General features: G+C 47.8%; 1 protein-coding gene across 1 annotated transcript in view; it reads left to right on the forward strand.

Annotated features, from left to right (window-relative positions):
- The window catches only part of LOC140422596 (uncharacterized), a 44,431-nt gene that overhangs the window by 14,214 nt on the left and 16,566 nt on the right, over positions 1–13,651 (forward strand). The window contains exon 3 of the mRNA XM_072507605.1: positions 8,045–8,270. Coding sequence (XP_072363706.1) covers positions 8,045–8,270 — 226 coding nt within the window. The remainder of the gene's footprint in view (positions 1–8,044; positions 8,271–13,651) is intronic.

The following is a 13,651-nucleotide window of genomic DNA, read 5'->3' on the forward strand; positions in this document are numbered from 1 at the left end:
GTTACTTTAAAATCACTCGTTAGCTGGGCAGCACGGTGGCACAGTGGTTAGCACTGCTGCCTCATGGCGCCGAGGTCCCAGGTTCGATCCTGGCTCTGGGTCATTGTCCGTGTGCAGTTTGCACATTCTCCCCGTGTTTGCGTGGGTTTCGCCCCCACAACCCAAAGATGTGTCAGGTAGGTGGATTGGCCACACTAAATTGCCCCTTAATTGGAAAAAATGAATTGGGCACTCTAAATTTATTTAAAAGATAAAAATAAATAAAATCACTTGTCAGCTTGATCTAACCCCATTCCCCCAGTCCACTTTGTGGGTAATCTGAGAATCCCAAATTCGAATTTAAGAGTCCCAGCTTGCCATACCTTCCATACTGTCTCTCCGAGCTTTTGCATCCAGGGATGGTTTTGCTAACCTGCCCCAAGGCCCTCAAACACTGCCTGGGGTTCTTTTCATACTACGCCCAGTGGGTCCCAAACCATGCGGACAAGGCCCGCCCACTCATCCAGTCCACCCATTTTCCCCTGACAGCCGAGGCTCTACATGCCTTCGACCGTATCAGAGCCGATATCACCAAGGCCGCGATGCACGCAGTAGATGAGACGCTGCCCTTTCAAGTGGAGAGCGACGCATGAGACATCACCCTCGCGGCCACCCTCAAACAGGCAGGCAGGCCGGTGGCATTCTTTTCCCGCACCCTTCATGCCTCCTCAATTCGGCACTCCTCCGTCGGAAAAGAGGCCCAAGCTATCGTTGAAGCTGTGCGGCATTGGAGGCATTTCTTGGCCAGCAGGAGATTCACGCTCCTCGCTGACCAACGGTCGGTAGCCTTCATGTTTAATAACACACAGCGGGGCAAGATCAAAAATGATAAAATCTTGAGGTGGAGGATCGAGCTCTCCACATACAACTACGAGATTATGTATCGCCCCGGCAAGCTCAACAAGCCCCAGACGCCCTATCCCGAGGTACATGTGCCAGCACCCAAGAAGACTGACTCCGGACCCTGCACGACAGCCTTTGTCACCCAGGAGTCACACGGCTGTACCATTTTATAAAGGCCCGCAATCTGCCCTACTCCGTCGAGGAAGTGCAGACAACCAGGGACTCCCAGATCTGTGCGGAGTGCAAACCGCACTTCCACCAGCCGGACTGCGCACGCCTGGTGAAGGCCTCCCGCCTCTTTGAACACTTCAGCATGGATTTCAAAGGGCCCCTCCCCTCCACCGACCGTAACACGTATTTCCTCAGTGTGGTCGATGAGTACTCCAGATTCCCCTTCGCCATCCCATGCCCCGACATGACATCTGCCACCGTCATCAAAGCCCTCAACACAATCTTTGCTCTGTTCGGTTTCCCCGTCTACATCCACAGTGACAGGGGATCCTCATTCATGAGTGATGAGCTGCGTCAGTACCTGCTCAGCATGGGTATCACCTCCAGCAGGACGACCAGCTATAACCCCCGGGGAAACGGGCAGGTAGAGAGTGAGAACGGGACGGTCTGGAGGGCTGTCCAACTGGCCCTACGGTCCAGGAATCTCCCGGCCACCCGCTGGCAGGAGGTCCTCCCCGATGCACTGCATTCCATTCGGTCACTACTATGCACCGCCACTAACGACACACCCCATGATCGTCTCTTTGCCTTCCCCAGGAAGTCTACATCTGGGGTGTCACTCCCGACTTGGCTCGCAGCTCCAGGACCCGTACTCCTCCGTAGGCACGTCCGACTCCACAAGCCGGACCCGTTGGCAGAAAGGGTGCAGTTGCTCCCTTCACGAACCCCCAGTCTGCCTACGTAGCATACCCCGGTGGCCGCCAGGATACTGTCTCCCTCAGGGACCTGACACCAGCAGGTTCCACACACACACACCTCTGGCCTGGCTCCACCCCACCCTCTCCCAGCGCTCCCAGAAGCAACCACCCCAGGACCATCCGTCCTTCCCCTGCCCACGCCTGAGGATGAAGAGGATTTTGGCATGCTCCCAGAGTCACCGAGGACCAGACCGACATCGGAATTATCGCCGCCACCACTGCGTCACTCCAAGTGGCACATCAAGGCCACGGACCGACTAAATTTATAACTGGTTCAGGACTGCCTAACCTCTGGACTTCAACATTTTTTTGCAATGCTGTACATTAAACTCAAACTTTCTGTATATAGTTCTCCAGCACCCCCGCCGGACTCAATTTTAACAGGGGGTGAATGTGGTAAACCACTGTTGTACATATATTAGAATATGTATGATAAGACCCTGTACTACAGGTACAGCGGTAGTCCCTGCCTGCTGGCTCCGCACAGTAGGCAGAGTATAAATATGTGTGTCCTCCGTACAGCAGCCATTTTGCCAGCTGCTGTGGGAGGCCACACATCTTAGAGTAATAAAGCCTCATTTGTATTCAACTCTCGTCTTTGTCCAATTGATCGTGCATCCGTAGTTTAGGGAGAATGAGAAACTCAAGCAGGTGCTCCAGTGCAGACAGGTCACCGTGGAAATGTTGTTAAGACATTCCTTCACTGCAGACAGGTCATCGTGGAAACGGTGATAAGACATTCCATTCCACAGAATCGACGCATTGGAAACTCTAATTGGATTGGGGAGAGGACAGAGTTTGTCTGTTATTAACCTCAACATAAACTTAAACCAGAGTAAATAATGGAACAGATTAAATTCTAATCTGTGATGTTTATAGCTACAGTAATGGAATTATCAGAATAATAGAATCAACAGGCAGGGTAGTTTAGGGAAAATGAAGAAATTACAGAAGAAACGTAACTGGTGGGAACCCGAGAATGTGTCCTTGTAAATCACAGATGAGAGAAACTCCTGCTGTCTTTTCCTCACTTGCTGCATGAACTGTGTTCCATACTGGGCACCAAACCTCAGGAAAGATACATTGCACTTGGCAACAGTCCAGTTCAGATTGACCATGAAGAAGTGAGGCTGGTGATCTGAGTGAATCCTTTCCCACACACGGAGAACATTAACAGTAACTCCTCAGTGTGAACAGGCCGATTAATTTCCAGGTCTGATTAAATCTATTCCACAGACCCCAGATTTCGAAAGCTTCTCCCCAGCGTGACTACATACCATTCGAAAGGTCAGATCGTCGGCTAAAACATTATCTACATTCAGAACAGGTGAACTGTTTCTCCCAACATTAAACGGGGCTTTTTGCTTCCATGGTTAAAGGCTGACGATGTTCATGACCATGGAGGGATTTGACAACCTGAATACAAATTTTATAATGGAGGCATTGCTTAATCAGAGCTTGAGTAGGTCAATGAGCACGGTGGTGATGGTGAACAGGACTTTGAATGATCTCATATTTCCGTGTGCGGGTGCGGTGAATGAGAGAGGCTGGATAGGAATGTATTGGAATCAAGTCTAAAGGTAACAAAGGGAGGACACAATCTCAGACTCAAGGAACAATCCTTTACAACAGAGATGAGGAGGAATTTGTTCAGCCAGAGGGTGGTGAATCTGTGAACTCTTTGCTGCAGAAGGCTGTGGAGCCAAATCACTGAGTGTCTTTAAGACCGAGATAGATAGATTCTTAATTAATAAGGGGATCAGGAGTTATGGGGAGAAGGCAGGAGAATGGGGATGAGAAAATATCAGCCATGATTGAACGGCGGAGCAGACTTGATGGGCCGAGTGGCCTAATTCTGCTTCTATGTCTTATGGTCTTATGGTAACAGGAGCACGGATGAGCGTTTCAGCAGCAGATGAGCTGGGGAGTGGTGGACACAGGCGACATTGGTATCAGTGATGGTGTGGAAATGTGTTCAGAAACTCATCTTGGGGTCAGATCTAACACGGAGATTGTGCAGAGTGTGGTTCAGCCTCAGACAGTTCCCAGGGAGAGGGATGGACTCGGGAGTTAGGGAACGGAATTTCTAATGGTGACTGAAGACAATGGCTTTGGTCTTTCCAATTTTTAATTGGAGGAAATTTCTGCCCATCCGGTGGATGTGAGATAAGCAGTTTGATAATTTAGTAACAGAGGAAGAATGGAGAGGGATGGTGGTGAGGTAGAGCTGGGTGTTGTCAGTGACATGTGAAAACTAGCACGGTGTTTTTGGATGATGTCACCTCGTGGCAGCTTGTAGATGGGAAATAGGAGGGGCCGAGGACAGATCCTTGGGGAACACAGAGTACAGGGACTTGGAGAGGAAAGGGAGGTTTTGATGTGGTAGTTTGCAATGGTGGTGGGGTAAAATATTGTTTTAGGAAGGGTGCGTTTAAAGATGAGCGACAGGACCAAGAGACAGAACTATGAACAATATCACACAACATGGAGATCTTGAATGGTCAGCAGTTTTGTGAGAATGTGGTTAAATAATAATAATAAAACAATCTTTGTCACAAGTAGGCTTACATTAACACTGCAATGAAGTTACTGTGTAAATCCCGTAGTCGCCACACTCCGGCGCCTGTTCGGGTGCACAGAGGGAGAATTCAGAATGTTCAATTCACCCAATAAACACGGCTTTCGGGAATTGTGGGAGGAAACTGGAGCACCTGGAAGAAACCCACGCAGACATGGGGAGAACGTGCAGACTTGACACAGACAGTGACCCAAGGCGGGAATCGAACCCAGGACCCTGGCGCAGGTGGCAGGTCTAATGGACAACATGAGCTCTGAGGAAGATGGAGGGTAGGAGAGAAACTGGGGAAAGAGGAGTTCAGAGCTCAGACCAGGTGGAATTTTAGAGACAGGTTGGCCCAGTGGTAGAGAGGAAAGCAGCAGAGGCAGCTGATCAGATTGTCTCAATCTCAGTGAGAAAGACGTTTATGAACTCCACACACTTGAGGTGAGGATGGAGGAGACAGGGGAGAGGGAGAGACCTTCAAACAGAACTAACTTGTGATGGGATGTTAAAAGATTCGACAAACTTGTGTTAAATAATTGACTTTTATCCAGAATATTATCCCTTATAACTGGGTTAGCGTTTATAAATATGAGTCAAACCCGAGTCCAATGAACATGGTTCAGTCCTGGATGTGATTAACAGCAAAATCCAATCACAGCAGTTACTTGTGAACCCGCTGGTGTCTCAGCAGGTTGCCTGAATGAATGAATCCCTTTCCACACTGGGAGCAGGTGAATGGTCTCTCCCCAGTGTGAATCCGCTGGTGTAGAGTGGGTTGAGATGATCGTCTGAACCCAGTCCCACAGTCGGAGCACCTGAATGGTTTCTCGTCAGTGTGAACACGTTGATGGGATACCAGTTCCCCGGAACTTTTAAAGCACTTCTCACAGTCTAGGCATTTAAACGGTCTCTCGTCAGTGTGAACTCTTTGATGGGACACCTGGAGCGAAATTCTCCATCCCGCCCCACCACATTTCTGCCCCGACCCACCGGCGGGATGCTCCGTTACACCGGCCAGTCAATGGGGTTTCCCATTGTGGGGCAGCCCCACGCCGTCGGGAAACCCCCGGGCGCCGGCAAAACGGAGACTCCCGCCGGCGGAGAATGACGACCCAGATCCCGAGAACTTATAAAGCACTTCCCACATTTTCTGCATTTAAAAGTCTCTCATCTTTGTGAATCTGCGGGTGTGTCAGCAGTTGGGATGAAGAGTGAATCCACACCCACACGCAGAGCAGGTGAAAGGCCTTTCCCCAGTGTGAACTCGCTGGTGCATCAACAAGCTGTATGACTGAGTGAATCCACGCCCACACTCGGGGCAGGTGAAAGGTTTCTCTCCAGTGTGAATGTGTTGATGGGTTGCCAGGTCAGATGGGTAATTGAACGCCTTGCCACAATCCCCACATTTCCATGGTTTCTCCCTGCTGTGACTGCGCTTGTGTTTTGACAGACCAGATGATCGGCTGAAGCTCCGTCCACATACAGAACACGTGTACGGTTTCTCTCCACTGTGAACTTCCTTTTCCTTCCATGTTCAAAATCTGATGATATTCAGGTTCCAATCAGTTACACGACTGTCAGATTTTGATGTGGTGTTTGGTTGGACAATTGCACATCCTTCCCTGCTGATACCCTGTGAAATTGAGTTAAAACAGAAAAAAAGAAGTGAGAGAGAACCCACAAAAACACAAAGGCAGGTTGTGAAATTGAGCTGAATGAATCTGGTAACTTGTGGGGCCGGCACTGGGAAAAAGTGACCACGAAAACTGTTGAACCTTTCGTGAAAAGTGAACTAGTTTGTTAATGTCCTTCAGGGAAGGGAACCTGCCACCCGGTCTGAGCCCACACAAGACTCAGGCCTCTGCAAGAACACAAGAAATAGGAGCAGAAGTAGACCATTCGGCCCGTCGAACCTGCTCTGTCATTGAACACGATTGTGGCTGATCTCAGTCTTCAATCCCACTTTCCCGTTAGCTCTCTATGTCCTTTGACTTCCTGAGAGACCAAAAATCTCACCATCTCAGCCTTCAATATGTTCAGTGATGGTCACAGTAACTTCATTGCAGTGTTAATGTAAGCCTACAATAATGATTATTGTTATTATCATCCACAACCCTCTGGGCTAGAGAATTTTATGTGAGAAACAGTGTGAGAGAGAAAGAGAGTGAGTAGTGGGGGAGAGAGAGAGAATCAAAAAGATTGATGGAAAGGGAGAGTGAGAACGGAGTGAGGGTAACAGGAAGCAATGGACCAACAACTGAATCACAATTTGACAAAATCTCCTGAACCCTTAATCCCCACCACCTGGATGGACAGGACAGCAGATGTACGTGAACATCACCACCTGCAAGTTCCTTTCCAAGAAATGAAAATGAAATGAAAATTGTTTATTGTCACAAGTAGGCTTCAAATGAAGTTACTGTGAAAAGCCCCTAGTCGCCACATTCCGGCGCCTGTATGGGGAGGCTGGAACAGGAATTGGACACACTGTCCGATCTTGTCTGACATCCAGTGCTGGATGAGCAGAACTTTCCTCCATTTAAATATTGACAAGACTGAACCCATTCCCTTTCATCCCCGCTACAAACTCCAGTCCCTTGCCACCAATTCCATCCCTGTCCAATGTCTGAGGCTGAAGCAGACTGTTCACAACCATGGTGAAATATTTCACCCCTAGATGAGTTCTTGACCACAGATCCACATCATCACCAAGATTGCCGACTTCCACCTCAGTAACAGCTCGACTCCACCTTCATCTCTGTTCATCTGCTGCAGAAACCATCATCCATTCTTCTGTTACCACTCAAACAAATTATTCCAATGCACTCGCAGCCGGACTCCAACATTAAACAACCCCCTCCATCCCATCCCAAACTCTGCTACCCATGTGCTTACTCACACCAGCCCCTGTGCCCACAATTCTACAAATGCTTCCTTTTTAAAAGGCACAAAATGTTTAAATTTCTCATTGCTTTACTCCATGGTAATGATCACCCTGATCTCTGTAATCTCATCCACACACACCCTTTCAGATTTCTGCACTCATTTAATTCCAGCATTCCTGATTCTAATCTGTCCACCATTACTGAGTTGCCAAGGCCTCAATTTCTGGAATTTCCTCCTTAAAACTCTCCGACTCTCTTTCCTCCGTTAAGATTGTCCTTAAAATCTAATATTTCGTCATGTGGCTCAGTGTCAATTGTTATTTTGTCACGTTTCTCTGAAAGTCGAAAAAGTTATATTCTGTTCAAGTCATAATATAAATTCGAATTATTCTAACAGTCCTCGGCATATATTCTGCCCCCTAAATAGGAATTTGTAACTGAGTGAAATAGTTGGATGGACATTCTGTCATGAAGACACATTTCAAAAACGTTGCCCCCAACAATGATGGCGACTGAGCCTGCGCTCTGATGCTTGTGCCCCAATAAAGATGGTGGGTACGCGTGCGCAGTGAGCTGCCAGTGATCCAAATAAGGATGCCGAGGGCGCATGTGCACTGCTAATTTGAGACGGCGCATGCGCACCGCTGCCAGTACCAAATAAAGATGGCGGCCGCATAGACCTGTCTGTGAGAAAGCTCCGAATCCCGCTCAGATCCCCAGGTACCGGTGGATTATTTTTCCGGATTTTTGCTTTATATAACATGTTTACGAAGCGTGCCTAACGACCCGCACGATCCAGCTCTCTCTCCGTCTCGCTATTCCCACCTTCACGAGTTGTGCATCCGAGAAAGGACCTTTTCTGCATCGCCATTAATCACACTGCGCATGCTTCACTCGGCCAGTCCTGTCCACATTCACTCCGATTGGCTGGAGGACCAATCACTCCCGCCTGGTCTGCCGGACCCGCCCACTCTTCTCCGATTGATGTGGAGATGCCGGCGTTGGACTGGGGTGAGCTCAGTAAGAAGTCTTACAACACAGGTTAAAGTCCAACAGGTTTGTTTCGATGTCACTAACTTTCGGAGCACTGCTCCTTCCTCAGTGATGGTCACAGTAACTTCATTGCAATGTTAATGTAAGCCTACTTGTGACAATCATGATTATTATTATCCACAACCTAGAGAATTTTATGTGAGAAACAGAGTGAGAGAACGAGAGTGAGTAGTGGGGGAGAGAGAGAGAATCAAAAAGATTGATGGAAAGGGCGAGAGAGTGAGAACGGAGTGAGGGTAACAGGAAGCAAGGTGAGGAAGGAGCAGCGCTCCGAAAGCTAGTGACATCGAAACAAACCTGTTGAACTTTAACCTGGTGTTATAAGACTTTGTACTCTTCTGCTATTGGTCGCGCGATGCCGTCAACCATTGTGAGGTGTCAGGTGAGAGGTCAGTGTTGGGGGGTGGGGTTTACAAACCCCAGTGGGGCCCTGGAGCCGAATGTGAAACAATGAACATTCTCCACTCTCACTATCCGCCGCTTCCGGCTTCTCTCCACAAACAACCTCACAGAGACCGCGGGGGGGGGGGGGGAACACTGACCCAGTGACAATGTCACTGCATTAGTCACCCAGAGAGACAGGAAAATGTTCTGGGGACATGGGCTCCAATCCATTAAATGAATAAAATCTGGAATTTAAAGTTAGTCTCAGTGATGGTGACTGAGGCTCCACTGAGAAAATCTCCAATGTCACTGGATTAGGTCAAAAAGGCAGAAAGTAGGAAATTAGTTAGTTTAAAGCCTGTTGTTGGGAAACTGTTGGAATCCATGATTGAGAAAGTAGCAACCAGACATTTGGAAAGTCAAACTGCAATCTACCAGAGTCAGCGTGGTTTTGTGAAGGGTAAATCGTGTTTGACTCATTTCTTAGGAGTTCTTGTAAGATGTAACAAGCCAAGTGGATAATGGGGGCCTGTCGATGTATTTTGACTCCCAGAATACATTTGATAAGGTGTCACACAAAAGGTAATAATCAAGGTAAAATCCCACGGGGTTGAGAGATAATATATTAGTTTGGATAGAGGATTGGCTAACCAACAGACAGCAGAGAGTGGGGATTAGATTTATTGACACATGTACTGAAGAAAAATGTTTTTACCCAGAGGGTGGTGACGGTCTGGAATGCCCCGAACAGACGCCGGAATGTGGCAACTAGGGGCTTTTCACAGTAACTTCATTGAAGCCGACTTGTGACAATAAGCGATTTTCATTTCATTCATTTTCATTTCATGCACTGCCGAGGAGGGTGGTAGAGACGGTTGTCTCACATCCTCTAAAAAAAAGTGCCTGGATGAAGACTGGCACGTCATAACATTGAAGGCTATGAGCCAAGTACTGGCAAATGGGATTAGGTAGATGGGTCAGGTTTATCATGTGTCGATGCAAACTCGATGGACCGAAGGGCCTCTTCTGCACTGTTGCTGATGAAAGTTTGGTGGCATCGTAGACAGCATACATGATAGCATAAAATTGCAAGAAGATATTGACGAACTAGGTGAATGGGCAAGATTGTGGCAATGTAAACAAGTGTGAGGTTATCTGTTTTGAACCAAAAAAGGATATAACTGAGTACTTTCTAAATGGAAAGAGGTTAAGTACAGTGGGTGTCCAAAGAGACTTGAGGTTCATAGAATCTACAGCACGGAGACAGGCCCTTCGGCCCAAACTGGCCCATGCCAACCAAAAAGCTCATCTAAGCCAATCCCATTTGCCTGTATTTGGCCCATATCCCTCTGAACCTTTCCTATCGATGTATCTGTCCAAATGACTTTTCAATGTTGTCAATGTCCCTGCCTCAACCATTTCCTCCGGCAGCTCATTCCACATCCGTACCATCCTCTGTGTAAAACCATTGCTCCTTAGGTTCCCATTAATTCTTTTCCCTCTGAACTTAAACCTATGCCCTCTAGTTCTCGATTTCCCAACCCTGAGAAAAAGACTGAGTACATTCACCCTATCCATGCCTCTCATGATCTTATACACCTTGATAAGATCACCCCTCAGTCTCCTACGCTCCAAAGAAAAATATCCTGGCCTGTCCAATCTCTCCCTGTAACTCAGTCCCTTGAGTCCTGGCAACATCCTTGGAAATCTCTTCTGCACTCTCGCCAGTTTAATAACATCTTCCCTATGGCAAAGCAACCAAAACTGAACACAATACTCCAGGTGTGACTTCACCAACGTCCTGTACAACTGCAATATAACTTCCCAACTTGAATACACAATGCCCTGACTGATGAAGGACAGCATGCCAAAAGGCTTCTTCAGAGAATTTACAGTGCAGAAGGAGGCTATTCGGCCCATCGAGCCTGCACCAGCCCTTACAAAGAGCACCCTAGTGCTCTTAATTATTAATAATTAGTAATAATTAATGGGAACTTATCTACCCTACTCCCGTAACCCAGTAACCCCCACTCAACCTTTTTTTGGACACTAAGGACAATTTAGCATGGCCAGTCCACCTAACCCGCACATCTTTAGACTGTGGGAGGAAACCAGAGAACACACGCAGACACGGGGAGAACATGCATACTCCGCACAGACAGTGCCCCAGCTGGGAATCGTACCTGGGTCCCTGGAACTGTGAAGCAACTGTGCTAACCACTATGCTACCGTGCTGCCCTATCTACCTGTGACTCCACCTTTAGAGAACCGTGCACCTGAACTCCAAGATCCCTCTGTTCCATGATACACCCCAAGACCCTACCATTCATTGTGAAAATCCTACCTTGATTTGACTTTCCGAAATGCAACTCCTCGCACTTATCTGTACTGAACTCCATTTCTTGGTCCACTTCCCCAGCTGATCGAGAGCCTGCTGCAATTTTTGATAACCTTCCTCACTGTCGACAATACCACCTATTTTAGTGTCATCTGCAACCTTACTGATCATGCCTTGTACATTCTCATCCAAATCGTTGATATAGATACAAACAGCACTCTCCTAGTTACCAATCTCCTCGTTACTCCCCGACTTAATTAATTACTCCAGTTTCTCACATTTAGTACAGATTCCCAACCAGCCAATCAGCTTTATTCAGAGTTAAGTTATTTATACTTACTGTTCCGAAGCTCCTCCTCCCCAGATTCACACCAACTCCGCTCTCTGCCGACTAGGCCGTGAATCCCCGAGGTAAGTTATTTATACTTACTGTTCCGAAGCTGCTCCTCCCTGGATTTGCGCCAACTCCTCTCCCTGCTGTCTAGGCCATAAATCCCCATGGTAAGTTATTTATATTTACTGTTCCAAAGCTGCTCCTCCCTGGATTCGCACCAACTCCGCTCCCTGCGTTGGTGAGATTCATACCTGGGTGCCGGAAAATCGTTAGGACAGTAATTGTCCTGTAAGGTACCGAGTCATTTTGCTTCCCAATTGGCCGAGGAAGGCAGTGTGTCACAAGGATGGATGTGTTGACCGATTCATGGCTGGTGGATGGGGGCCAGGTCATGTGATCAAACCTCCAGGAATACATTTAATCAAAGTTGGCGAGGAGAGAATGTTGTGAATTTCTATCCTAAACTGACAGTGAGGTTTCTGTAAATTTCCAAGATACTGGAAGCGGAGGTTTAACAGACGGGAAACGCAAACCAAACGTCACATCGCGATCTGACAGAGTCACTCGATTCATTAGAAACTGAATTTCAGCAGTATCTGGGCGTGGAAGGTAAAAGGTTTCTCTGTTCTGTCTGTGAGGGAAGATTTCAGGTCTCAGTGTGACTGGAAAAGCCCCGAGATTCACAAACCCTGGTTAGACCAAACCTGGAGAACTGTGTTCAGTTCTGGGCAACAAACCTGAGGAAGGATAGAATGGCCTCGGAGGGAGTGTAGCTCAGATTTATCTGAGTGATATCTGAACCCCCGGGGTTAAATTACAAAACTAGATTGCACAAAAGAGTCAGAGGCATGATGGCGCAGAGAATGGCAATCGGCCCATTGAGTCCATGCTAGCTCTCTGGGGCAATCCAGTCAGTGCCATTCTCCTGCTCTATCCCTGTATCCTCGCAGGTTTATTTCCCTCCAATTTCCTTTTGAAATCAAATCATTCGTTTGTGTCTATTTTCAAACTCCCTCATAGGCAGCAAGTTTCAGGTCATTGCCGCTCACTGTGTAAAAACATACATCTCATATCACCTCATATCTCCTGTACCTTTTACATACAAACTCGGAACAGGCCACTCGGCCCCTCGAGCCTGCTCAGCATTCAATAAGATTGTGGCTGAACTCATTCTAACCCCAACTCCACCTTCCTGCCTACCCCGATGACCTTTCACCTCCTTACTCATCAAGAATCAATCCAGCTCGGCCTTAAAAATATTCAAGTCGGGCAGCACGGTGGTGCAGTGGGTTAGCACTGCGCCCTCACGGCGCCGAGGTCCCAGCTTCGATTCCGGCTCTGGGTCACTGTCCGTGTGGGGTTTGCACATTCTCCCCGTGTTTGTGTGGGTTTCAGCCCCACAACCTAAAAATGTGCAAGCTAGGTGGATTGGCCATGCTAAACTGCCCCTTAATTGGAAAAAATGTATTGGGTACTCTAAATTTTTAAAAAATATTCAAGGTCTCTGCTTCCGCTGCCTTTTAAGGGCGTGAGTTCCAAAGTCTTACAACCCTCAAGAGAATAAAAAATCCTCATCTCCATCTGAAATGGGTGACCCCTTATTTTGCAACAGTAACCCCCTTGTTCCAGATCCTCCCACGAGAGGAAACATCCTCTCCACATCCACCCTGTCAAGACCGCTCAGGATCTTGTACAGTTCAATCCAGGCTTTACCCAAAACTTTCAATCTGTGTCCCGACTGCTTGTACGATCAGTGAATGGAAACAGAGTTTCTTTGTCCACCTGATGGAAATCTGGCATGATCTTGTGTCCCTGAATCAAATCTCCCCTCAAACCCCATTGCTGGGCAATCTCCTCTGCACCTTCTCCAAGAACCTTCACATCCTTCCTGAAGGGTGGTAACCAGAGCTTTATAAAGATTCATGGAATAGAATTAGAATCATAGAATTCCTACAGTGCAGAGGGAGGCCATTTGGCCCAACGGGTCTGCACTGGCCCTTGGAAAAAGCACCCTACTTAAGCTTAAGACCATGCCTCCACCCTGTCCCTGTAAACCAGTGCCCCTAACTCACCGTTGGACACTAAGGGCAATTTATCATGGCCAATCCACCTCACCTGCACATCTTCGCACTGTGGGAGGAAACCGGAGCACCCAGAGGAAACCCACACAGACACGGGGAGAATGTGCAAACTCCACACACAGTCACCTGTGACGGGAATTGAACCTGGGACCCTGAGGCAGTAGTGCTAACCACTGTGCCACCAGAAGCATAGTTTCAGTAT

Source organism: Scyliorhinus torazame, chromosome 5 (assembly GCF_047496885.1).
Source record: "Scyliorhinus torazame isolate Kashiwa2021f chromosome 5, sScyTor2.1, whole genome shotgun sequence".
NCBI lineage: Eukaryota > Metazoa > Chordata > Chondrichthyes > Carcharhiniformes > Scyliorhinidae > Scyliorhinus > Scyliorhinus torazame.